Source organism: Candoia aspera, chromosome 2 (genome assembly GCF_035149785.1).
Source record: "Candoia aspera isolate rCanAsp1 chromosome 2, rCanAsp1.hap2, whole genome shotgun sequence".
NCBI lineage: Eukaryota > Metazoa > Chordata > Lepidosauria > Squamata > Boidae > Candoia > Candoia aspera.
Window position 1 is genome coordinate 73,329,544 of NC_086154.1, and position 27,683 is coordinate 73,357,226.

At 41.6% G+C, this 27,683-nt stretch overlaps 1 protein-coding gene across 3 annotated transcripts; it reads left to right on the forward strand.

The window, feature by feature from the left end:
- The first annotated feature begins 220 nt into the window (after positions 1 to 220).
- LOC134489499 (nuclear factor 7, brain-like) lies at positions 221 to 27,312 on the forward strand. Of its 3 annotated transcripts, none has more exons than XM_063292211.1 (7): positions 221 to 458; positions 1,341 to 1,615; positions 4,205 to 4,300; positions 19,063 to 19,296; positions 23,815 to 23,834; positions 25,269 to 25,381; positions 25,468 to 27,312. In XM_063292211.1, exons 2-7 carry the CDS (start codon positions 1,343 to 1,345, stop codon positions 26,013 to 26,015), a joined length of 1,284 nt encoding a protein of 427 aa, XP_063148281.1. In that variant the 5' UTR covers positions 221 to 458; positions 1,341 to 1,342; the 3' UTR covers positions 26,016 to 27,312. The 3 variants fall into 3 exon arrangements, with proteins under 3 accessions (XP_063148281.1, XP_063148283.1, XP_063148282.1); XM_063292213.1 differs by lacking the exon at positions 221 to 458 and adding an exon at positions 485 to 505; XM_063292212.1 differs by lacking the exon at positions 221 to 458 and adding an exon at positions 678 to 742.
- Positions 27,313 to 27,683: the final 371 nt, after the last annotated feature.

Consider the following 27,683-nt stretch of genomic DNA (forward strand, 5'->3'; position numbering starts at 1 on the left):
CAACTCTGCAAGAGATAAAAGTTGTTTTGGAAATGACCGATTGCAGGCTTCCACCGTTCTTCCTTCCAAACGACCATTCACAGAATTAAGTCTTGAATCTAAACCTGCTCCGGTTTTGCAGCAAACAAGAAAAAGACCCTGCTACTCAGCCCGTCACTGCAAACTTAAAAGCCCTCCTCTTCTCCAGCAGCAGCAGTTCTCCTGCAAATAACAGCTACAGTAAAAGGCAAGGAAACCGCGAGCCACAAAGGGGCTTCCGCATCAACATCAGGTGGGCGACGCTGCTCTCGGCCTAGCGTTCAATCACACGCCGGAGCTGGCCAATAGAGGGCGAGATCGGCCGTCGGGGAATGTCTCGATTGGTGTAAAGGGCCGCCGCTCAATCGGGCTTGTAGCAGTTTGCACTCCAAGTTGGGAACTTTGAGCTAAGGTCCCTCGGCGAAGACGCAACGTGGCGGGTTAGTAAAAACGATGGGCGCCGACGCAGGGCGTTGCTGTTGAGAAGGTCCGGTAGCCCTGTCGTTGTCTTGGCCTGTAGTGAGCAAGGCCCGTGGAAGGAAGCCCCCTCCCGACCCAGCAAAGGATTCCCCTTCGCCCAGCCCTTGTAGCTCCATGGGCCGGTTCGGAAGAGCACTTGCTTTCCTTTAGGGACCCGCTGGGGTGTTGTGGCTGTTGTCTGAACCGCTGCTCCTCCCTGTGTTTGGCACTTTTCTCCGCGTCGCGTTGTTTTGGCGGAAAACTCGTAAGGGGATGGATTTCAGGCAGGCGGCTGTTGAGATGGGAACTTGGTCTCCGAGATGCCATGTCTTTCTTTTTTAGCAGGTTGCTTGCTAGCCTTGCTTGCTTAGAGAGAGCAAATCTGGGCTGCAAAACTCTAAACGGCCACTAGAGGGCAGTAAAGAGAGACAAAACTCTTTCCTGCCATCTGGCGGTGGTTCGCGTTTTTGCAGCCCAGAGTTGTGCGTTTTTGTAGCCCTTTGTTGTTCCCTTGTAATGTGGTTAAGATTGAATACATTGAGAGGGCATCGAATTGAGTAAAAGTCGTGTATCTTTGGCTGCTGATGATAAAAGCAAAAAGTGCTGCATTTCTCTTTGCTACTTTTCTTTATTAAAAATGCTTTTACTGGTACCTTTACTCATGCTTGTTATGCCATCAGTTACATAAAGTTACATAAAGATGGAAGCTTTTGTACAAAGGAAAGGATATGCAGATCTGCTCAATAGCTATTTCTCTTTTTAGGGGAAGTATGCTAGCTAATCATGTTTTTCTCAGTACGTTCCAGATGTAAAAATCTGTTTGCACAGAATCAGAACTCAGGTCCTCCTTTATGTTTTTGCAGAAATGGCTGGCAAGAGCCAGGAGCAGGCCCTTCAAGAAGAATTGACCTGTTCCATATGCTGTGACCTCTTCAGGAACCCTGTCATGTTGGGATGCATGCACCATTTTTGTAAGGAGTGTATCCAGAAATACTGGAGCAGTTGCTCCAAAACTGCCACTTGCCCCCAGTGTCGGCAAAAGTTCCCTTCCCGGTCCTTTCATGCCAATTTCCTTGTATCTAATGTAGTGGAGACAGTTCGAAGATGTGCCGCTGAAGAGCACAGAAAGAAAACCCAGGTGAGTTCCACCCACGTGGTGAAATCAGAATTGCTTCTGTTTTCCTTGGCTGTTTGGCGAATAGCATATTTAGCATAAAGCACATTGTAATAGAGAGCCAGTGTGGTGTCATGGTTAAGGCACCAGGCTAGAAATCGGGAGACCATGAGTTCTAGTCCCACCTTAGGCATAAAGCCAGCTGGGTGATGTTGGGCCAGCCACTCTCTCTCAGCCCTAGGAAGCAGGCAAGGGCAAGTCACTTCTGAAAAACCTTGCCAAGAAAACTCCAGGGGCTAGTCCAGGCAGTCGCCAGAAGTCAACAATGACTCAGAGGCACCCCCACCCCCCAAAATTACAATAAGTAATATGTGGCTTGTTTAGTTTTAAGTTAACACATTGTATGAACTGACTTGGCATGTTGTAAGCAATGGTTTATGGCTTGATGTGAAGCTATGAATAATGGCGAAGTCAGTAAAACAGGATTAAACAAATTATGCCTTAGCATGACTTATTTTCCCCATCTGAACTACTTTTTAGAATTAATTATAGCTCTTCGTGATTGTTTGAGTGAGAAAAGTGGCTAGGCTACCAGCAATCCCCAGGAATTGAGTCAGGGAGTGCTATGATCCTGTTGGCTGAGTTTTTCCCAGCACTTTATGTCCTTATGTGTTTGTGTTTTGTTTTTATTATTTGTTTACTATATTGTTTTTATATGGGTTTGTTCGTTGGTGATGTGTGCTACCTTGAGTGGTATGCTGAGTGGGTGGCTATATAAATCAGATAAATAAATAAAATAACTAAATTTGAAAGAGGACATTTTATAAATTGGTACAATCTGGATTGTTTAGGCTTTGACAGTACAACAAAAATTTAAGGAAGTGTATGGTAAATTTTTTGAACAAATTTTTAAAAATGTCCAGTATAGTGAACATTTTATCAAACTTTTTAATTGAATTGTTTTGGAACTCTTTAGTGTAGTAATGATGATGCAGAATTCTGAAGAAATTAGAAATGGGTGATATATATTATTTAATCACTCCCAATAAGTGTCTCCTCTTACTGGCATGGCTAGTGAACTTGGTTAGTTCCAGCTACGGTTTATTTATCTGTATCACAGTGAGTAAAACAGGAATTGTGGCTTCTTCCTCTTTCATAAGCTCATCGTGGATTGTTCTTGGTTTGCGTGGCTTCTGATTTTGGTTAGCTTGGAGAATACAAGCCAGAGCTATTCACATGAAAAGACAGATACATGGATCACAGATGGAATCATCAATGGGTGTTACTTAGCTATACCCAAAAGGATGTTATCAAACGTTGTCCATGTACATGCCCCACATTCCCTGAGGAACTCTAGTTTTCCATTGTGTGCAAACATGCCTAGTATTTTCTAGCAAATGTTTAACCATGAAGCTGCTGAAAAAAAGTCAGATAACTCTTGGATCAAGATACTTATATTTTTGTTTCATCCTCTCCTGCCCTGTTTCCGTTCACTTTGGCAGCAGATGGTATGTGTACAATTTGACTCTGCAGAGCCCAGAAATTATCTTTTTCCTCCCTGCTGCATTTTACTCTATTCCTATCTAACGTCCTTGCAGTTTTAATCCTTTGGTTAATTTTCTTTTCCTCACCTCACAGCACAATACAGAGAGAATTGCACAGAACAAGAATTTGTCCAGGATCCTTATCTGCCAGTGGGACAAACAGAGTTTAGGAGGAAAGTGCCTGAGGAGAAGGTTGGGACTAGGATTCTTATGTTCCTGGGATCTGAAATCCCAACTGATTGACCAAGATTGCTTTGTAAGGATGCTTCCTTATAGACAGGAAATGGCTGCCAGCCAAAAGCTTGTCCATCTCTCTTTACTAATTGATCTTTTTTAATAAGAAAAAAGATGGAAGAAGTGGTCACAAATGAAAGAAGACAGTGCTGGGAATCTTTGTTAAATTCCGCACAGGAGAGCACAACCAACATTTTGTCTGAAAGCATTTTAGGCATGGTCTCAGCCTAATCTATGTTACAGGTGGGGTGAGTGGAGAAAGCAAGGGAGGGGTGTCTGGCAAATGATCGAAAAAGACTATGATAATCATTGATTAGGGAACAGGGGCAAAGCAAGTAAAGTGAGGCTTGTGGGCACAGTGACTGCCCTGCAACTCACATGTTTGCATCCACTGTCAGGAGCAAGTGGGAGCTTTCATATTTACATCTTGCCCTTTCATACTTGTGTCCTGACATTGGATGCAAGCATGAAAGTTGCAGGGTTTGTATCACAATGTCATTATGCATGTTCAGTCACTCCTCCCGCACCTCTGGATGCCGGTGGTGAGGTTAGTTGTTTTGTTGAAGAAAAAGAACTGAAGGAGGAGAAGACAACAATATGGCACTATTTTCATATCATCTTTTCTCTAAGGAAGGTCAAGGGAGATTCAGGTGCTATCTAATTCTTAATGAGCAACAACTTCATAGGATACGTGACGCTGAAAAAAACAAATTACTTCTTGACGTAAAACTGCAATTCTTTTGTACTGGCTCCAGAATTAATATTGGAAGTTATTCAGACATATTGAGGTAAATGCTGTATTTGTACATTCATTCATTCATTCATTCATTCTTAGATGGACCTCCAAAAGCTCCTTCAGTCCTACCAGATGGAGCATGAGAAACTGCTGAAAATGAAGCATGTGACTGACGAGAAGATCGGGAACTTGGTGGTAAGGTTACTGGTTTGGAGCTAGAAGCAAAATGGCTAAGGTTTGGGATTGGAGAGAGGTGGGATATTTTGGCCACCTGTCAGAAAGGACTGAAAGTGATTAGTCAAACAATCTTAAGTGCCAAAACTATATAAAAGAAAGGAAAAAATGCCCGTGGTCTGGGCCTTGAAAAACTTATCCAATCAGCAGGACCGAATCTGGGACTTTAATGCTATTCTTAAAATATGGGCAAAAAAGATAAAGCAGTCAATAAATAACGGTTGCTTCAGGGTTGTCACAAGGCAAACTAATCATCTACCTAGATAATCATTGATCTTCTGAGGCCTCTCAGCAGAATGGAAGATTAATACCACTAATTGCGGATTTTGCACAGAGCAATGGGGGAATTACTGGGGAGAGCACGCAGATGGAGAAAGAGTTTAACACCATTAAGCCAATCTTTCTCCTGCTTTGTGCCGTAAGATTTCAAGGTCATATTTCACACAGTAATTTCTGTGAAGAAAACCAGCAAAATCTCTCTTAAATAACAAAAAGGGGGGGAGGGCTCTTCCATACCAAACTTTTAGACAAAAGTATACAAAATAACCCAGACATTTGTTTATGATAGCATCATAAAAGAAAACATAATGCTGTATGTAAAAGGTTCTTCTGCTGAAAAACATTTGCCAAAGAAACATCTCTAAAGCAATTACTGAGATAATGGAGGACTCTTCAGTGTTGTACATAATACGGGATGGAGGCAGAGCAAACATTCTCAAATCTCTCTGATTTTCTTACTATTTTGTGTGTGTGTGTACACGCACACATAGATGAATGAGAAATACCTTACAGGGCCTTACTCCACATCTTTCATAAGCCATTTCTGCCACAACAGGTTCGTAACTGGCAGCTATTTTCAGTTGTACTATGAAAGTACAACTGAAAGTACAAGCTATGATTGTTGTGTATACAGTAGTGTGTACTGGTTAAGTCACTGGGCTAGAAACTGGGAGACCATGCGTTCTAGTCCTGCCTTAGGCATAAAGCCAGCTGGAGGACCTTGGGCCAGTCACTTTCTCTCAGCCCTAGGAAGGAGGCAATGGCAAACCACTTCTGAAAATCCTTGCAAGAAAACTGCAGGGACTTGTCCAGATAGTCTCCAAGAATCAGACATGATTGAACAGATTTTAAAAAAACAATAGGAGAGTGTATAAAATGTGTTTATTCAAAGATGCATCATCTTTATCTCATTCAACATTGGATTATAATTTCTCTGTACTAATTGACCCACCTCTTTAACAGGGAAGAATTCAGATAGAATATTAAGGTTTCTTGAAATTTAGTAACATAGCTCTACAAAAGAAGAATGCTTTTTTATCTTCAAACCAAAGAATGTGCAGAATAATTTGTGAGGATTGAGGAACTCAAATAGCCTTAAAAGGATTTGGGATGAATGCCAGAATGTAAGGTGATTTTATGATCTATGCAGTGAATTCTCACTCATAGAAGGAAAATAAAGCAGTTTTGCCAGTGGCTGTAGAGCCACTGCAGAAAAGGAGGAAACATCCTTGTCTCATCCCTTTTCTTCACAGGGTCACCCCATTTTGTTAGTTCAATTCCAAATTATGTCTACAGTATACATTTTTGATGTAAGGTATATTGACGATATTTATTGTGTGTATTTCCCCCATCTTTTTTCTAGAGCTCAAGGTGGCTACTGGAGGATCTCCCATAATTTGGTTGTCCTTTGAGTAAGCTTATTATGATAGTATGATGAGCAGAATCATTGAAAGCTTGGAAATTATTGTTGGGATAGTGATACAGTTAATCTGTTTTCTCACACCAGATTTGTGAGGGTTTCTTGAGTTCATTGGCAGCATGACCAGAGGGCCATGGGTTGAGGAAAGCTGTACGAGATTGCATCAGTGAGTGGACCTTCTGGGTTTAGTAAATGCTTCCCCATTTGTATACAGAATTAACACTTAAAGAATGAAGGACACTAATGTATTTCTGGAGGTGGTTTTCTTTCGTGATGGTTTGTTTAGTTTTTAAGAGTTGGCGGAGGGCTCAGCTGAGTGAAAACATTCCATTAATTTTTCCAAAAGACTGGATCTGCACGGTTGAGAGAAGAGGAATGTGTCACCAAAAGAAGTACTGACAGTGTTGGTAGTCTTGGCAACTGAGCATTTGCTAGAGCTCTCAGCAGCTTTAACATGCTGGCTGAGGAATTCTGGGAGTTGGTCCACCCAACTTAAAGTTGCTGAGGGTGAGATACACTACCATTAGAGAATAAGAAGCTGTTAAGGCAAGACCTAGGCAGGAGACAGGTGGTTTAGAGATAGCCAAAAGCAACTAACATCCAGTCTGTTGCTGGGACTATCTTGTGAAACTGTTATCCAGGGTTAAAAGAGCATTTTTTAGTGCCTAATCTAGGGGTCCCCAAACTCTTCAGCTCATCAACCCCCAAACATTATTTGAAAATAATTTAATAAACACTAATTAATAGTACTACAAATAACAACAACAACCCCTTGGATAGTCCCACTGACCCTTGGGGGTCGATATCACTTTAGGGAATGCTGGTCTAATCCTTCTTGCTCATGCATTGGATGTGTTAGATCAGGGTTTCTCAAATGGTGTTCTGCTGAACCCCAGGGCTCCACAAGAACTTGATGGGGTTCCATGAGAGAATAAGGGCAAAAAAAAAAAGGTCACTCAGAAGCAGCCAATTTTCTATCGCTAGAGCTTTGCCTCTTGATCGGGAGTTCTCGGATTATTTTTTTTTTAAACAGGCCTGAAAAAGTATAAGAACCCCCATGTTAACATAATCATAATATTTAATGGTGTTGCATGGTTTCGGAGATACCATTCTGTCCTTAAACAAGCATGTGTACTGGATTATTCAAGCCTCTAATGCTTTTCCAGAGTACATTGTGCTCTGTGACTTTTCAGCACTCGAGCAGACATCACATAATGGTTTACTCTGAGGCCATTGTCAGGGATGTTTAGAATTCCAGGCTGGAAACCTGAGTTTTCCAAGAAAACAAATGATACTAATTAACTCAGAAAGTTTGTGTATACTTTTCTCCTATATATGTAGATGCTGTAGTTTCCTTATATTGCAGGAAGGGGTAAATGGAAAATAAGGATCAAAGAACACTCAACCCTAAGTAACTGTCTCCATAGATAGCATCTGTATGCAGGAAAAAGCACATAACGTATGCAGGATGATCACTCGTTAGGGAATTCATCATTGTGTAGTTGTGGTCATCAGAATGAGAGGAGGTGTAGCCAATCCATGGAGGAGGACTTTGTTAATGATTACTGATGATGTAAACATTTGGTATCTCCAAGATCTGAGATTTCTGTTTCTGACAACTGCAGTATGAGCACTGCATTGAATTTATATCCTGCTTGTCAGATTCCCAAACATGTGTGGAAGCAGGATACAGGAATATATAGGGTTGTTTTTATCTGATCCAACAGAACTTTTCTTATGTCCTGATGTTTTGCAGTAATTTGATGTGCAGTAATTGAATGCATGAAGAAATATACACCTGCAAGATTTCAAATTGGTTAATTTAAATGGGAAAGACATACACACTTGCAAGCGTCCCATGTATAAGAAATCCGTTTGTGCGTCATTATAATGTCAGGGATGTTATTTCCATGGCAAAGCAGTCTGGGAAATGTAAGAATGCGAGGCAGAGAAAAAGTGCTGTCTAATGGTCTGATGCAATGTCCAGCCATGTCTGATGCAATGTCCAGCAATGTCTGATGCAATGTCCAGCCATGTCTGATGCAATGTCCAGCAATGTCTGATGCAATGTCCAGCACAAGGCAGTCACAAGACAATGACAGAGCAGGTTGATGCAAGGTGACATTTGATTGGCTAGCAGCCACATAAATATGGAAGCAAAGCATAGGCATTCCCTCTCTCATTTGTGAAAAGTCTTCCTGTTACTCTGCCGGTTTGTTTGACAATTTAACTGCTGTATTTGGATATTGGATTTACTGTACACTGGACTATGTTTATTGGATTATGGACGTTGGTTTCTCTATGGGATTTGTATCCTTCATATACCAACAACTTCTAGAGTGCTATGCGTAAGTGTTATTGTTCTTTGCACATTTTTCTGTAAATAAACGGGTAAATAGTGCACCACAAGGACTGATATTTTTTAACCCCAGGGACACGACGCTTAGTGGAATTCTCTCCCCAACATATAATCCATTAGGACGAGGAAGAAGAAAATACTGAAGCTACAGCAGTGAGCAATGTTGAATGTAATAACCAGGTTCAGGCTGTTACCTAAAATATGGAAATGCAACAAAAAATATTTTTCCTTACGGTTCTACAACCCTTTGTCATTGACTATGCTGACAGGATTAACAGGATCTGAAATCTAAAAGATCTGGAGGGCACCTGATCTAAAGGATATAAATGAGCTGTGGCAAGCCTCAAATATGCCTGCATCATCTTCCATGTGTGAAAGGAGGTTTTAGTTTAAAACCACTTTAAGAATTAGCACAGTTCTTAAAATTAATAATGGGAAATGGTGGTTTGGCCAGAATACTTAGCCTAGTGGAACAAGGGGAACCTTGTAAAAGCAGCAGAGCCATACATGTGGTGAGAAGGATAAATGCTTTCAATGTAGGTTACAGGGCCAATCAAAAAGGGAAACCGAGATCAGAGAAAATCAGTTTGGTGTAATGGTAGGCAGACTCAGATTCAAATCCCTACTCAACCATAAAGCCCACTGGGATGCTTTTGGGCCAGCCACTCTCAGCTTGACCTACCACCCAGAAGTGTTGTAAGGATAAAAGAAGAGGGATGATGTATGCAGCCTTGAACCCCTGGAGGAAAGGTGGTGTATACATGTATTAATTGCTGAAGAATGAAGTCAGGCAACTCACTTTGGGGTTATGAAAAAGCAGCAATTTGTTCATTATTTAAATTAGTGTATTTCTAGTCCCATGGAAGGGAAGTGGACTTGTTTGCTTTTCTTCCTCAAGCGCCAAAAAAGCCTTAATGAATCCTTGTTCTGCCTCAGTCCCTCCTGACTATGGCTTCCAGTTAGGAGAACTTGGCTAATGCCAATCATAATGATAGTACATGGTGCAATTTCTCTGATCACGGTATCCCTGGAGGTGGTGTTGGGGAGGGGACCACTGCTGTTTAACCTCAGGGATTCTTCAGGGATCTGTTGTGTCCCCTGTGCTTTTAACATACCCATGAAGTCATGAGAAAAAGTCATGATACCCAGCATTGCCCCTCTTTGTCAGCCAGAGTCAAGGAGGTTATTTATGTCCTGTATTAGTGTCTGGATGCAGCGATACATCAGATATAGCAAATTTAGGCTCACGACAAGATGGATTAAACCAGCTAATGTGCAATTGGGGTAGATCATGACACCTTTCGAAGAATCAAGTTTACAGCTTGGCATGCTTCTGAATTTAGCATTCATCCTGGACAGTTACATATGAGGCTGTTGTGGTCAGGATGCCATTGTTTAGATTCTACTAGTATGCCCTTCACTGGAAATGACGTGTTTGTCCACTTTATCCATCTTGTAATTGTCCCTCATTTAGACCACTGAAATACAGTGTGCAGGGCTGCCGTATAGAATATTTGGAAGCTGTAGTTAAGGAATGATCAAATTCTTTCTGACGTGGTTTGCTGATCACATTACTCCACTGTTTTAACAGCACTAGCATTCATTGTGTTTCTGTGTCCAACTGAATGTGCTGGTTCCTACCAACAAACAGCCCTAAACAGCTTGGTGTGGTTCAGATATCTTGTCTTGCATGAACTTCCTCAAATTGTTTATGTCCTCCTCTCAAAAAAAATAGGTTGGTTGAAGTGGGGCCTGGATTCTTGTCTAATTAGGCAGAATGCTAAAATATTGGTTCGCTTGGTTTGTGTTTATTACGGTATCTGTATCCTACATACCTTCCCGGGAGGTCTAGCAAAATATGTAGGGTCTCTATTCCATGACTGAATGAAGACTTGGATCTTTTCAGTTCAGCATCTTAATGACTGCCACACTGGCTGCCTTGATAATACAGTAATCATTGATAATTTAAAAATTAAAATGAAATAGAAAAACTCCATTATCTGCTTTTCTCATGTTCTTAATTCTGGTATATTATGTATTAGAATATTAAATTGTGTGTGTGTGTGTGGGCGATCACTTGTAGCTGAATAAAATTGTCTTCCAGGATTAAAATTTTAGCGGTGGATCCTTAAGTGGCTGTAAAGGCCAATTCTGGATCCGCACAACCTCCCACAATGAGGGCGTAAATTTCCAGGTCGAAGACAGTCACAGTGAGGATTTGCTTGACGTGCCTTCCTCTTAGCTTGCTTCTCCCTCTTACTCTGCGCTCGTGCTTCATCAAAGTCCGTAGTGCCTTTAATAAGGGCTGACCTCCAATTTAAACGCTCATGAGTTAGGACTTCCCAGTTCTCAGTGCTGATATTAAACTTTTTAAAATTAGCTTTGAGAAGGTCTTTGAATCTCTTTTGCTGTCCACCAATATTCTGTTTTCCGTTCTTAAGTTGGGAGTAAAGTAGCTGCTTTGGAAGATGATCAGGCATTTGAACAACACGGCCCGTCCAGCGAAGTTGATTGTACTAAATTGTACACCATCTGAGAATGCCCTTTCTGACTCCAACACTTTATTAATAAGTTTTTTAAACAACCAACCAACCCAAACGTGCATACTTCTGGGTATGAGAAGGATATTTGATGAACTATCTTAGTTTTCCTCTTGATGACTTGTCTGAAATATTTAATATGTGGCTTCTACTGAACAGCCACAGCAATCATTAAATCAGCTTTTAAAAAAATTAAAGCCTATTATTTACCCTTGAGGTGTCATCAAGGTGAAGGAACATGTTAAGTAATAATAGTCTTACAGCTTATCAGAGAAACGGTACATCTAATCCACCTTCAACAAATTTGTGCAGGGTAAAGGTTGGAAGCTGGCGGGTCTCAGAAGCATTAGATTTAAGTTCATGCAAGTTTCTTCTGTAATCAGATTATTACCTTTTCATTCTTTGGTTTCAGTACAAACTACAGTAGTGCAGCTGCCACTGTGGAAGCAGTGATTTTAAAAATTGTTGAGTCAGTATGATAAACATACTAGGAGGTTCTAAGGAACATCTCTAAAGATTTTTTAAAAATGCAAAACCCAAGCCAGACTGTAACAATTGAATTTGCATGAAGGATGTGTGAGCAAAATGATTTGTTTGTTTCTTTAAAACATTTGTATAGCCACCTCTTCAGCAAAGGATCGTTACCTTGTCGTGGTGCTGGAGCTTGAGCACCTCAATGATGCCATGAGCTAAACCGTGAAGGGCCACCCAAGACGGGAAGGTCATGACAGAGAGGTCAGACTAAATGCGATCCCTGGGGAAGGTAATGGCAACCCACCTCAGTATTCTTGCCGTGAAAACTAAATGGATCAGTACAACCAGAGATCTGTCGGTATACCATCGGAAGATGAGACCCCCAGGTCGGAAGATGGTCAAAATGCTACTGGGGAGGAACGGAGGATGAGCTCAACTAGCCCCAGACGTGATGACGCAGCTAGCTCAAAGCCGAAAGGACAGCTAGCAGCCGATGGTGCTGGTGGTGAACGGCGAATCCGATGTTCTAAGGATCAACACACCATCGGAACCTGGAATGTAAGATCTATGAGCCAGGGCAAATTGGATGTGGTTCTTGGTGAGATGTCAAGATTAAAGATAGACATTCTGGGCGTCAGTGAACAGAAATGGAGTGGAATGGGCCACCTCACATCAAATGACCACCAGATCTACTACTGCGGACAAGAGGACCACAGAAGAAATGGAGTAGCCTTCATAATTAGTAGTAAAGTGGCTAAAGCAGTGCTTGGATACAACCCAAAAAATGATAGAATGATCTCAATTCGAATTCAGGGCAAGCCATCTAACATCACACTGATCCAAATATACGCCCCAACCACAAATGCTGAAGAAGCTGAAGTAGAGCAGTTCTATGAGGATCTGCAGCACCTACTGGACAACACGCCTAAAAGAGATGTTATTTTCATCACAGGAGACTGGAATGCTAAGGTGGGCAGTCAAATGATACCTCAAATTACAGGTAAGTATGGCCTGGGAGAACAAAACGAAGCAGGACACAGGCTGATAGAATTTTGCCAAGACAATTCACTCTGCATAACAAACACTCTCTTCCAACAACCTAAGAGACGGCTTTATACATGGACTTCCCCAGATGGACAACACCAAAATCAGATTGATTACATCCTTTGCAGCCAAAGGTGGCGGACATCTGTACAGTCGGTAAAAACAAGACCTGGAGCTGACTGTAGTTCAGATCACGAACTTCTTCTTGCACAATTTAGGATCAGACTAAAGAGATTAGGGAAGACCCACAGATCAGCTAGATATGAGCTCACTAATATTCCTAAGGAATATGCAGTGGAGGTGAAGAATAGATTTAAGGGACTGGACTTAGTAGATAGGGTCCCGGAAGAACTCTGGACAGAAGTTGGCAGCATTGTTCAGGAGGCGGCGACAAAATACATCCCAAAGAAAGAGAAAACCAAGAAGGCAAAATGGCTGTCTGCTGAGACACTAGAAGTAGCCCAAGAAAGAAGGAAAGCAAAAGGCAACAGTGATAGGGGGAGATATGCCCAATTAAATGCAAAATTCCAGAGGTTAGCCAGAAGAGATAAGGAATTATTTTTAAACAAGCAATGTGCAGAAGTGGAAGAAGACAATAGAATAGGAAGGACAAGAGACCTCTTCCAGAAAATTAGAAACATTGGAGGTAAATTCCAGGCAAAAATGGGTATGATCAAAAACAAAGATGGCAAGGACCTAACAGAAGAAGAAGAGATCAAGAAAAGGTGGCAAGAATATACAGAAAACCTGTATAGGAAGGATAACAATATCGGGGATAGCTTTGACGGTGTGGTCAGTGAGCTAGAGCCAGACATCCTGAAGAGTGAGGTTGAGTGGGCCTTAAGAAGCATTGCTAATAACAAGGCAACAGGAGACGACGGCATCCCAGCTGAACTGTTCAAAATCTTGCAAGATGATGCTGTCAAGGTAATGCATGCTCTATGCCAGCAAATTTGGAAAACACAAGAATGGCCATCAGACTGGAAAAAATCAACTTATATCCCCATACCAAAAAAGGGAAACACTAAAGAATGTTCAAACTATCGAACAGTGGCACTCATTTCACATGCCAGTAAGGTAATGCTCAAGATCCTGCAAGGTAGACTTCAGCAGTTCATGGAGCGAGAATTGCCAGACGTACAAGCTGGGTTTAGAAAAGGCAGAGGAACTAGAGACCAAATTGCCAATATCCGCTGGATAATGGAAAAAGCCAGGGAGTTTCAGAAAAACATCTATTTCTGTTTTATTGACTATTCTAAAGCCTTTGACTGTGTGGACCATAACAAATTGTGGCAAGTTCTTAGTGGTATGGGGATACCAAGTCATCTTGTCTGCCTCCTGAAGAATCTGTATAACGACCAAGTAGCAACAGTAAGAACAGACCACGGAACAACAGACTGGTTTAAGATTGGGAAAGGAGTACGGCAGGGCTGTATACTCTCACCCTACTTATTCAACTTGTATGCAGAACACATCATGCGACAAGCTGGCCTTGAGGAATCCAAGGCTGGAGTTAAAATCTCTGGAAGAAACATTAACAATCTCAGATATACAGATGATACCACTTTGATGGCTGAAAGTGAAGAGGAACTGAGGAGCCTTATGATGAAGGTGAAAGAAGAAAGTGCAAAAGCTGGTTTGCAGCTAAACCTCAAAAAAACCAAGATTATGGCAACCAGCTTGATTGATAACTGGCAAATAGAGGGAGAAAATGTAGAAGCAGTGCAAGACTTTGTATTCCTAGGTGCAAAGATTACTGCAGATGCTGACTGCAGTCAGGAAATCAGAAGACGCTTAATCCTTGGAAGAAGAGCAATGACAAATCTCGATAAAATAGTTAAGAGCAGAGACATCACACTGACAACAAAGGCCCGCATAGTTAAAGCAATGGTGTTCCCTGTAGTAACATATGGCTGCGAGAGCTGGACCATAAGGAAGGCTGAGCGAAGGAAGATCGATGCTTTTGAACTGTGGTGTTAGAGGAAAATTCTGAGAGTGCCTTGGACTGCAAGAAGATCCAACCAGTCCATCCTCCAGGAAATCAAGCCAGACTGCTCACTTGAGGGAATGATATTAAAGGCAAAACTGAAATACTTTGGCCACATCATGAGAAGACAGGACACCCTGGAGAAGATGCTGATGCTAGGGAGAGTGGAAGGCAAAAGGAAGAGGGGCCGACCAAGGGCAAGATGGATGGATGATATTCTAGAGGTGACGGACTCGTCCCTGGGGGAGCTGGGGGTGTTGACGACCGACAGGAAGCTCTGGCGTGGGCTGGTCCATGAAGTCACGAAGAGTCGGAAGCGACTAAACGAATAAACAACAACATAGCCACCTATTTTAAAACACCTCTGGGCTGCTTACAGCCAATAAAACAATATAAAACCAACAGCGATAAAAACAGAAAAAGCTGGTGCCACAGCCACACATCCCTGATTCTCATCCCACCATGACCTCGCCCTGTCTCAACACCTGAGGGAAGAGCCAGGTTTTAAACGCTCTCTGGAAGGATAGACAGGTGGGGGCCTGTCAGATCTCAGGGGGACGGTGTTCCATAAGGCGGGGGCTACAATGGAAAAGGCAAGCTTCCAAGGACCCACAAGATGGGAATGTGTAAGGGAAGGGACCTGGAGTGTGCCTACCCTATCCGCTCTGGTGGGACGGGCAGATGTCCTCAGGGAGAGGTGGTTGTGCAGATAACATGATCCCATGCCATGTAGGACTTGAAAGGTAATAACAGTACCTTGAACTGCACCTGGAAAAAAACTGAGAGCCAGTGCAGCTTGTGAAATAGGTGTAATACGGGTGAACCTAGGGATGTGCAACACTGCATGTGCCACTGCATTCTGGACCAGTTGTAACTTCTGGGTGGTCTTCAAGGGCAGCCCCATGTAGAGTGCTATGCAGTAATCCAAACAGGAAGAGATTAAGATGTGAGTGACTGTGAGCAAGGCCTCCCAGTCTAGGAAAGGCTGAAATTGGCACACAAGACACATCTGGACAAAGGACACCCTTAGGTACAGCTGCCGCTTACTCATTGAGCAGGAGCTCTTAGTCCAGGAAGATCCCCAAATTGCGCACCAGCTCTGTCCGGGGAAGTGCAACCCTGTCCAGAGTCAAAGATGATGTATCTCTAGACCCGGAGGGTCAAAAACAAAGCCACTCCGCCTTGCCAGGGTTGAGTCAAAGTAGGTTCCTCCCCATCCAGACTTTCACAGCCTCCAAGTACTTGGTCAGTACCACGACAGCATCACCTGCCTGGTTCCCATAGAAAGTTCAATAAAAAACCTGCCCAGAGTCGTGCTCTGAGTGAGATGGGCAGGGAATAAATTTTATATATATATACTAAAATGATATGAATGTGTTACATTAAATAGAGATCTATTGCTGGGTTGAAATTGAAGGTTTTTTGATGCGAGTTCTGTTAACAGCCCTCCCAATCTGGTGCCTCCAAGATGTATTTGGCCATGTTGGCTGCAGAAATGGGATGGGCATAATTTCATTAGAAAAAGAATAGAGTGTTGTATAACTTAGATTTTTTTTAAAACATCAAATGTCTGGTTTCTCTTTTCCTGTTAATTTTTCATGATTTTTTATACCATAATCTTATTCATGTCAGAAGTTTATAAGTAGACTCATTTAGTTTTATGGGATTTACTCCAGAAGTACCAGTGGGCTTTGTCATCTGGGGTTTCACATGATAGAAGTTAGACCTTACACATTTCCAGTTTTTTGCTTTGTTTCTTGCAGATGCATAAAGTATATTTTTTAAAGGTTAGGGTTAGATGGCCTGCACCATGTATTTGTTCTTTCTTGCTCAATCATGGAACTAAAGCTCAGTCATGGCAGATCTCAGCAGCCATGAGCCTGGTCATGAAGTTACATTGGCTTTCTCATGGCCACCTCCTTCAGAATGACTCACTCAAGTGGTGATGGAGGGAGATGACCTGGTAAAGCCACATGCCTCATGTTGGCTTCTCTGCTCCCTGTGGCTCTTTCATGATCTCACCTCTCTATAGTGCCACTGCCTGCAGACTGCTTGTGGCTTGTTCCAGTGACAGTGTGGCCGGGGTTGTCCAGGATGACGATTGGAGGCTTCAGAGGAGAAGATTACCCCTGCATCATAAAGTCATTGAAGCAAAATGCAAGAGTCTCAGGCAGCACTAGTGCCCAGCAGCATAATCAGAAGGCCCATCCGCTGAGATGATGTCAGCCTTGCAAGGTAGTCCAGACAAGAAGCACACCCAGAAGTACTAGCTCTAACTTTATTGTAAGGTTACACCAACATAATTCTGCAAGCCTGAAAGTAGATCTCTCCCCTCTCGCCTTTACAGTCCAGGAAACCAGGGAGGGTCCCCTCTGAGAGCCTTGCTGGGCCTCCATTCCTTCTGCCGACTCAGCTGCCGCTTGTCTGACCATTGCCTAGCCTACGGCCCTTCCTCCTGTCTCCCAAGGTCATTCCCACTTAACCATTACAAATTATGAAAGAGTTGCACAGGGCAGAGAAGCCACCATGAGCCAAGTGGCATGAGTGAGGTGACTCCCTCCATTTCCAGCTGAGAAAGTTACTCCAAAGAAGGGGCCAACTTCCATGGAGCCGCTGATTTTGGCTAACCCAACAAAACCCACCACAGCCAAGCAAGGGGAAGAAAGTATACATTGTGCAGATAAGCTGCATGGGAGGAAGAAGCTCTAAAACTCAACACCACGTTCCCACAGACAGGGTCCCTTTATCAATTATTTTATGCTGAAATGGGGCCCTTGTGAACAACCAGGATCTCCTGAATAGGACTGCAGTTGTGTGAGTCTGGCAGAAGTTGCAGACAGGGACTACCTGAGGGTCTTTATACATGCTGAAGCACATTTTTCCCTTTAAGCCCAAAGCACTGCCCAGCACTATTGCATTAATGACTGCTTTTTCTCTTTCATTTGCTTTATATTTACCATAAGTTAAAATGATAAAACATAACTGCCCAGCAAAAAAAAAAAATCTGCTCTTGTAATGCAGAATGGCTCTGTGAAGCTGGATGCAGGAGATTTGCTGGCTACTTCCCTTTTCCAGATCAATTCTTTCATGTTTGCACAGCAGTCACTATATTTTGCTACTAGAATTTGCCACAGGCAACCATGCACAATCACAAAAAGACGTAAGTGGATAGTCTGGCCCTAGCAGTTACAGGATACGGTCCTAGGAAATAAATTTAAGATTCCCTACTTGCAGCAGGATGGGCTTGAGCGAAAGGGAAAGTGGATGAGCTCTGGGCTGGCACAGTTTGTGAAATATATAATGTCTGTGATTTTTAGTGGAGGCTGTCATCCATCAGCAATTTTTAAAAGACTTTGGTAGCCTAGTTTAACAAGTGTTGCTAGCTTGAAATGACAGTAGTGAGTAGCAAATCATGTTCATTTCAAAAGGAGCCATTTGAATTCAAAATAAACTCTAATCACTTTGAGCCCATTGAGACTCACTACAGAAGGCCTCGCGTTCAGTGTGCATCAGAGGACTGTTCATCATAATATGAGACAGATGAGCATTGGGGCTTGTTCTAGTGCCCCTGAATATAAGCAGTGTGTAATTCGTTTTGATCCTTTTGTCTGCATGGAAACAGAACGGCAGGGGATGAGGGCGGTCAGTGTTAATGTGATTAGACAAGACTTCTTTGTCACTGTTTTGGGTCCCCAAAAGAGCTGGACTGCCCTGTTTGCAGAAAACTGGAGAGAGGGAAATAAAATGCTCATAAGCTTACAAAAGATGGGAGAGGGCTTATGTTTATGCACTGAATTAGAAAAACGGTGAGTCTGTAGTGAGCACTCAGCAGAAAAGGCCCACTCCAACCTGCAGTCCTCCAGGTGTTTTGAAAAACCCAAGATCACTTCTGCCTCTTGTTTACTATTAACATAATCATAATATTACTGATTAATTGCTGCATAAGTAGTTGGCCATTATGCATTTGCGTCATACTCTGTTGTGAAAGGACTGTTCTAAGTGTAAGAATATGACATACCTCAGTGAAAGTTAAGGGGGAAAATGAACAAGAGGAGTCAAGTCATTGTAACTATTCCATGTGGGAAAGGAACTGTTCACATAAAGGCCAATCAAGGAACAAAGTAATCTTGCAATTACACTAAACAGGAAGCAATTAGAGAAATAAGTCACAAAAAAGAAGTTTCAAATTAAAGTTGCAATAGCTCTGAAAAGACTCAGTAGTGATTTGCCAGACCATGCTAAAAAGAATAGCACTATAATTGCCTTTAAATGAGAAAGATTTTCACCCAGTCTGTTTGAAAGAAGACCGAAAGACAGCTTGGGAAAATTGTGGTGCAATGAATTGACTGTAACATCTGGGTTCTTGGTAAAAGTGAGACAGGACATTCTAGATTAAATGGTAGCATGGATACAATTGCTGCCATGTGGCAGTGCAAATCACTAAGGAAATAACTGAATGCTTTAAATAAAAGGGTCGTGTTTGGCTCTGCTCTTCACAAAGTGATGATGCACTTCCCACAAAGCTTTTAGGGTAATAATGTCTTTCGAAACATCAATAGCTGTTGAATGTATCGACCAAACACCTTTTATCTATTTCTTGTGATCTTTACCTCTGTTCAGGAAACATCTGGAAAACTGAACTCAGAGATCCGAGCAGCATTTCAACATCTTTATCAGATCCTGAAAAAGGAGGAAAGAAGGGTGCTGATGGAACTGGCTAGAGAAGAACAAGAGTGTCTGTTGAGACTGGAAAAAGCTTCTGTGCAACTGATGGAAGAGATTTTTGCGTTAAAGAAAAACATGGAGCAGATACAACAGAAACTTGACAACCTGGGGAGCTCATCAGTGCTGAAGGTGAAACTTCTACACTTAACCTGAGATGGGGGCTGAACTTAGGAGATGAAGTCCAGACCAAATTTGCCCTTCCTCAGTCATGTTAGTACTACAAAAACACACTGAGGTGTAGGGAAAGTGGTAGACCAGGAGGGTGTGGGACAGTTCAGAGGAATGGGTCATCTCCTGGGTGAAAGGAAATGCAAGCGCCAAGAAGTCCCCATATATTAATTTACAATTTGAAAACATTTGCCTTTATTGATCATATGTTTTGCTGTCTTGTCCATTACTAGATTTGACATTTGCAGCATGCTGCCAGAAAAGGCGAATTTCTTTCTGGCTTTCTAATGGCAGCTATAGTTCTATCTCTATTTGTCTTCCCATCCCTTCTCATTTTCACAGGGTTGGGCAATGAGAACACCTCCCTCCCTGTCCCATTTCTTGCATTCTTGACAGACATGATGAGGCAAACTTCAGCTGACATTCCCTCCCTCTTCCCCAGTGGGAAGAGCTTGCTCTTTTCATTTCCATTTCCTGTAACACGGAATGAAAACCAGTGGTTTAATGTGATCTTTTTACATTACAGTAAGTTGCTATGGTTACTGTGGCAGGATTGTTAAGTGGACAGCTGAATCTCCTTCTGCCACAAATCACATGGAAAGTTGTCTGTCTTGAGAAATGTACTGCAAACTCTACAATACAACGGCCTTGAGTCTTGTAGGGACCAAACAGGCCATACTGACTACGGATTTTGTCAAATAATGCTGTTAAGAAAACACTGCTATTGATACTGGAGATGAAATGCCAGAGCATAGCCCCAGAAGTCTCTTTCAGCAATCTGATGGTGAAGGGAAGGGAGGAGGTTCAGTGGTGGAGCATGGGCATTGCATTGAAACCATCTCAAGTTCAGTCCCTTCCATCCCATAGAACTGAGAAAGGCTCCTCTCTGAAAACCTGGAGAGCTTCTGCTAGCCACCATGTACAAAACAATGATCTAGCACTAAATTTACACACTGCAGTAAACCATGGTTTGTTTTAACTGGATTATTGAACCAGCTGCAGTGGCCTAATATATGCGTAATATTGAGCCATAAGCCATGGATTCATAAAACATATGTCACATTAAACCAAGTTACAGTGTTGTGCAATGTAAGAACCCAGTACAGTAAGGCAGGTTCCTAAGTTTTGTTGCCAATAGGTAGTGACACATTAAAAACAAAACAAACCTCTTCTGTACCAATGGAGGCTATTCTTGGGTTCCCAAGAATGTGAACTAACACCAGCCCCTGGTTAAATCATAGAATCATACATGGAAAGAGGCCCTATCTGCCCTCAGTATAGGCATCTAAATTAAGGCACCCTCGATGCATCACCATCTTCGGCTTGAAAGCCCACTGCCCTCTGGGTAATAGGTTCCACCGTTGAGCTACTCGTATTGTTAAGCTTTTTCAGCATCCAACCAGAATTTTCCTTCCTAAATCCATTATTCCACATGCTGCTCTCTGGAATGATAAGGGCTTGCCTTTTGAGGGACTTGAAGAGTGCAGATACTTCTTCCCCTCTGTTTTGTTTGCTCTTCCTACAGTTTAACTTTCCCAATTTCTTCAGCCTTATCATGGGATTAGTTTTTAGTCCCAGGATAACCTTCACCGTCCTCCTCTGAATCCTCCTTAAAGTGTGGTACCAGAACCAGATAGAATACTTAGGTGGGAACTGGCTAATGTGGCATCAAGGGTCGCAGCCCATTGTTTTTGGTAATACAGCCTACAATTTCCACTTTTGGCAACCATATAAAGTATTTTTCCAATATCATTTCCCCAGGTACTATTGTCAACTTAACCTGTCCCCCATGCTGTGTTTGTGGATTTGATTTCTCTTTCCTATTCAATTACTTTCCGCCCATTTCTCTTAATCCATCAAGATTGCTTTGAATTTTATTTATCTCTTCTAGCTGTTCCATCCAGTTTTTGCCACTTGCAAATATTATAAAAAAAATTGTCATCTGTTCATCCATTAATAAAATGTTGAAGATTACAGGACCTAAAATGCACCAGTTTAATGAGGAACCATGGATGAGCATTTGTTAAGTACAGTTTTTGAGCCAATTAAATATCCACTTAATTGTCATGTCATCCAGTCCACACTTAGCTAGCTTGCTAATCTGAATGCCATGGGCACTTCGTTAAATGCTTTGCTGAAATCAAAGTATATCTACAGAATTCCCACAATCTTACTAAAGGGAGCAACCTAATTAAAAATTAGTTAAGAATAATCTGGCAAGACTATTGGCAAATCCATACTTACTGCATTGTTTTCCAGATATTTTCAGAATTAATTGCTTTACGAGTTAATCTAGGATTTTCCCAGATTATCTGTGTAAACCTAACAGATCCTTTGTCCTCAGGGTAAATTGTGAAGTCTACATTCTAGAGCAAGACATTTGTAACCTTTCTTCCAGTTTAGGACATGTTGCCTTTCTAGCAATTCCTTGAACAAACACTAAATAAAAGCAGTTCAATGGAAAAACAGGAAGAAAGGAAACCATTAATGATTACTGAAAAACTATATTTATCCTATTTTCCCCCCAATGGATTAGATGGATTTAGTGAAGTTCCCAATCTGTCTTCAATTCAGGCTTTCAGAAACAGACCTACTTAGCTTTACTAAATGGTTTATTATGTGCATTCCTCTAAATGTGAGGGTACAAATCTGCTTTAATGACAGAGCTCCTTACAAAATGCCTTAGAAAACAGATAGCATTTTTTCCTTCATCATCAAACTTTTCACTTTGCTGAATATATACATTTCTAAAATTTAGTATAAGCTGCCTTGCTGGCAGTCCATCCTTGAGCCAAAAGGTGGGTTCTAATTTAAATAAACATTCCTTACCTCCATATTATGCTATTCCCTTTCAGGATAAGCAGTGTGCAAAGGGCAGAAAAGAAGTAAGAACTAATAGGCTATATAAATTAAAAGGCATAGCGTAAAAAATTTTTATATAGCCTATTTGTTCTTACTTCTTTTCTGCCCTTTGCACATTGCTTATCCTGAAAGGGAACAGCATAATATGGAGGTAAGGGATGTTTGTTTATTTAACAATTAGAACATTAAAGGAAATACGGGTAAATCTCATTTATACCAGCTCCATTCACTATAGCTTTCCAAACCTTTCTGTCTTTGCAAATCACCTTGTTGCTACTATGTCCATAAATCAATCCATACGTTGCCTTTTGTTCTTTAAACTTATACCCTCTCTGCTTCTGAGGATCTCTTCAACTCTAATCATGATTTTCTCAGTCTGTCCCTTCACTCTTCCTTCGTATATTTGCTTTATGATTCATTCATCATTCATTCTGTCTAGATGGGCAAACCATCTCAACATGCTTCTTTAACTCACTTTTTAATTCAGTCCACATAGATCTGATACCCCATAATCTTGCCTCTTGTCTCTTCCTGTTTTACCACACCTGTGTAAGTACCCCAGCACATTCAATGTTTATGTTTCTCCTCTTAAGTACCAAAGTAGGCAGAAGCTTGCTCTTATACACAGCCTTTTTTGCTTGTATTTGATGCATTCCTCACAATAGATCACATATTATCCACCTTTCTGCCCCCATTTGTACATCCTAAAATTCCTCCATCTAGTTCCCCATGTATTAAACATTCTACCAACTAACAAATTCACCTACTTGCTCTAGGATGGTTGTTTTTCTCCTGTTTGTGCATAATTTGCAATCATTCTGCTTTCTCTGTCCAGTGGAACTGCTTTAGTCTTTAATTTTCAGATCCATACTCCTCATTACACCATACAATCTGATATTCATTACAAATCATTTGATTTCTCAGCCAACAACACAGCATTGTCTGCATACAAAGGAGCACATCTGTTCACATCTCCACCCAATACAGCTCTAAAGTTACCACAAGCATTCCTTACCTGTTTGTTAATGATTACATTAAACAACCAAGGGGACTTCAAACATCCTTTTCTTACACTCTGCTTAATGTTGAACCATTCACTAAGTGCTCTATTTCTTCCCCTGCATGAATTACTTCCATCAAATAAGACTTTTTACCACAATGACCAACCAACCAACCTTCAACTCCATATTCATACAAAACATTCCTAAATCATCAAAAGTACAGTAAACTTCATTTCTTACCTTTGTATTTAAGATCGGTTCCAATGTAGTTTAAAATTATAAGGGATGAAGCTCTGTTGCTTTGCTGGCGATGCAGTACAGGTTTCCGGCTTCAGAAGCAAGGGCCTAGAAAGACGAAAAAATTTACAGGTTTTTGATAATGAGGGACTGAAAGCTTACCTACCTCATCTCTCCTCATTCATTTACAGAAACATTTATTTACCATCTCCAGAATATAGTCCTTCAACATTTAGCTTCCCTTTGGAATTGTGTTTAATGTTCACTTAATTGATTGTCCTTCAGTCCAACATCAGGACAGAAGACAGTAGGATCTACTGGACCTACTCCATACAAATTAAGTGAGGTGTTTCTTAATTTTCTCTGCTGCTTTTTGCAGGTGGAAACGGTGGCTTTCAGGTACGTGTCTGGAAAAGGAAAAAAGGCTCCTTCACATGGTGTTCTTCTCTTACCTGCTCTGGTCCAAGGAAATATTTTCAGCAGGGAGGAGAATGGGGTATCATCACCTTAGCTTCAAAGCACTAAAGATCATCTGTTTGGAGGGAGCCATTGAAGAGCCCAAGGACATACGGGTAGATCTGTATCCAGTGAATGGTTGCACGGATGTGCTGGGCTCAGGATTGGGAGGGGAAGCTACAGCAACTGAAAAGGGGCCTTTGTGAAATGGTTGAGCTGTTTTAATTAGCTCCACTTGTAGTCCCTAAGAACTGATCAGCAATCTAAATGGCCTGCCAGATTTGCAGGACATCGGATCCAGTATGAGCTCAGTTAATCTGTTTTTGTTTTTGCTTTGCTGATCCTGGAGAGTTTTTCAGCTTCTCGCAGGCAGGAAAAACACAACCACCATCACCCCCTGCTTATCGAGCTCCTGTTGGATTCCAATATGCATCTCATTGTTCTGTTTTATTATGATGCTACCAAGTTGCTCTAATGGTTAAATTGGAGATGTGGCATCCATTTCCTTTGTGTTAACTGAGAACAGGGAAAAATTGCTTATGCAATTCTCTTTCTCTTTCACTGTGCTATGGGGACATTTTTACATTAAGGAAATGGCTTAAGGTTTCTGTTGGAGTCAAGAGTTTAAAATTAATTTGTTAATAGCATTTGGCTTACACTTTTATGAAGTCCATTTGTACACTGTTACTCTGTGTGTTTCCATTTGTCCACAAACTAGCTTCCTGCATGATGCTTGTGACTTTCTTCTGGCCCTCCAGACCGTGGGCCAATAAACCACTTAGAATGAGAAATGGCAGCAGACTGCCCAGGTCAGAAACTTCCCTTCTGATTTAAGCTGAACAGACATCGTGGGAATTTTGAAAATCTGAAAATTTTGCCACTTTTCAAGGATGCTTCATTCTTCAAATGTCTGCGTCCACAGGCATTGATGAGTTGCATGATTTCCAACCAGTACTGGAATTAAAGGGGAGAGCCCATGCTCTCATTCCTTAGCTGTTGCTCTCAGAAGGCCATAAAGGGCTGCATGATTTCCTGATCTTTGAGAAGAAGTGGCAGGGCTGGTGGATTTAATTAAAAACACCTCTACATCCTGCTCCCCCCAGTAATTTGAGCATACTTCCATCTGTTATGTGGACTCAGCAAATGGATACGGCTGAGCCATTTTACAACAGTTTTACTGCCACCTCTTTATAAAATTGGGAACACAATAATTTGCTGCACAAAAGTGTTGAGCATTTTGTGCTCAATAAAAGTACTGCGTAGCGTCTAGGTGAATTGATGGGAAAGCTTTGGGGCTGGAGACAATTTACTTGATAATGTAGGAGTGTCCTGATGTCTGTACTTCGTCTTGCTTAGCTACCTTTCTTTCTGTTCCAGACCAGCAGTGCAACTAAAAACTTTGACCTTGGATCTAAAGCAGCACAAGGAGCTGCATGATGGGCCCTTGCAGTACATATTTTGGCAAAAGATGCTGAAGTCCATCAGTCCAGGTGTGTTTCCCTGTTTGAAGGAAGCTTGGGATAAAGAAATCCTAAATAGCAGAGGCCTAACTGAATTCTGTACACTGTTCCCATAGCTCCTGCTGCGCTGACCCTGGATCCAGAATCAGCCCACCCCAACCTCGTCCTCTCCAAAGATCTGACTTCAGTGACTGAGAGGGAGGAACCCCAGATAGTACCTAGAAGCCTCAAACGTTTCCTGAAGAGTGTGAACGTGTTGGCTAAGGAGTCCTTTGAAAGCGGGCGGCATTACTGGGAAGTTTGGGTGGGCGACAAGACCAAGTGGGAATTAGGAGTGGCTGCAGACAGTGTGGACCGGGCAGCAAGAGTCCGGCTGTGTCCAGAGAATGGCTATTGGACTATAAGGCTGTGGGACAACTCGCAGTATTGGGCTGCAGCGACTCCCTGGGTGCATTTGAAACCCCAGCGGTTGCTGAGGAAAGTGGGTGTGTTCTTGGACTGCGAAGCCAAAAAGGTGACCTTCTATAACGCTGAGGAGATGTCTCTTCTCTTCACTTTCTGCCAGTTGGAGGCTAGGAGGTTCCATCCTTTCTTCAGTACTGGCTTCAGTCACGGCAAGAAGAATGCGGAGCCCATGAGGATCTGCCACCCTCTCAGGCTCTGAAATCTCCTCCTCCTTTCACAGCATTTGGGGGAACTCAAGGGGATCCCTTTTGTTTCTCTCTGCCTTTGCCATTCTTCAGGTCTTGTTTCTCTGTCCTCCTCTACCGCCACTGAAAAATGTATGTGGAGATATCAACCCTTTATATTTTTAATATAGATTCCAGCCAACTATAATGAAAAACGAAGGGTCACTGACCATTTTTGTTTGAAGTGGTCCCTGATCGTCTTTTCTAAGGTGGGTGTTTTTTTTTTAATCCAACAGAATCATTACCGTTCAGTTAAAGTTCAACCTAGCAAATACTCAAGCAAAAGATCGTGATTATATTCTAATATATTAGAGGAATATGATAGGTTTAACTTTCTACTTCCTATTACCACTTTTTCCAAGTGTAAATACATTCCCTGAATATAGGCTTGTACTATACCTGGTTGGTTTCTCCATCTGCCTGAAGGAAAAAAACCTCATCAGTGAGACTCAGTCATCCAAAAGTGCTGTTAATTTTCACTTGTATCCTGAGTTAAGAACAAAAAAAAATGTAGGTCTCAAAAGGAAGCCAAAGATTAGAGAGCATGAAGGAGAAGAAATTGTTCTTTAAACTGCTTTAAACAACCCATGAGTTTCGCAGTGGACATAATGCCAGCAGGAATAAGAGCCTAACACCTTAAACTGGATGCTGAGGAGATTCAGTCAGTCAAAGAGATTGGAAGAAGCCTCTCCCCTGATGCTGAAAAATTGGATTGGTACCACATCTTCAAAGGAACCAACCAGATTCAGAGGTCCTGGACTGAAGGAGAGTTTATTGTGCAGAGGAACATTTTTCCCAATTTTGCAGTATAGTTCTCAACTCACAAAAAAAAGGCATTTTTATTTTATTTTAAAATACAATGGTAGAAAAGCCCCTTAAAAAAACGACGTTAAAAGAATGAGTGTTTTGTATATGTGTGTTTTATTGACATGAAAACAAGATCAATTTACGAAGGACTGTAAACTGGAAGTAGACAAGGGAGCTCATACTTTATGATTCAGAATAGCACAAACTGATCTTAGTAATAACCATAGCAAATCGTACGAGAGGGTGGTTGTATCAGGTGACCCGGCTATGCACTTTGGGGCTGTTGAAAGACGCAGTTTTGAAGCTACCTGATGAAACTTCAGGGATAGCTCAGTATTTGCTAGGGATATGTAAGAGGCTACGCATAGTATCTGCACAATTCGCTATTTGTTTTCCTCACAATAAAGTCAAATGTACCTTTCGCTGAGCCACATTAAAGCAAAAATAAATGCTTATTTCTGCCTATTGTTCAGGAATTTTCTACTTCAGACTCTCGGTATATTTCTACCACTTGGTGCACTAGGAAAAAAATTGACAAATCAGCTTTTCGTCTGGTGTTGATATTAAAGAACCTATTCATAGGATGAATGGAATTCCTTTTCTTGATTTTTTTTTCTTTTCTGTTTTGGTGTAGTACCTTGATTTGTCAGCAGAGGGTGGTGTCTGCCAATAGAACATTTTAACAGGCACTTAACTATTGATTCACATCTGTCATTTTTAGCATGGTATCCTTAGTTACTTGCAAAGTGGATTTACCATGTAATTTTTTAAAAAATGCAGTTCAAACAATTGCACACTGGAACTGTTTTTAGAGAGAGAGGAAAGTCTCCCAAGAT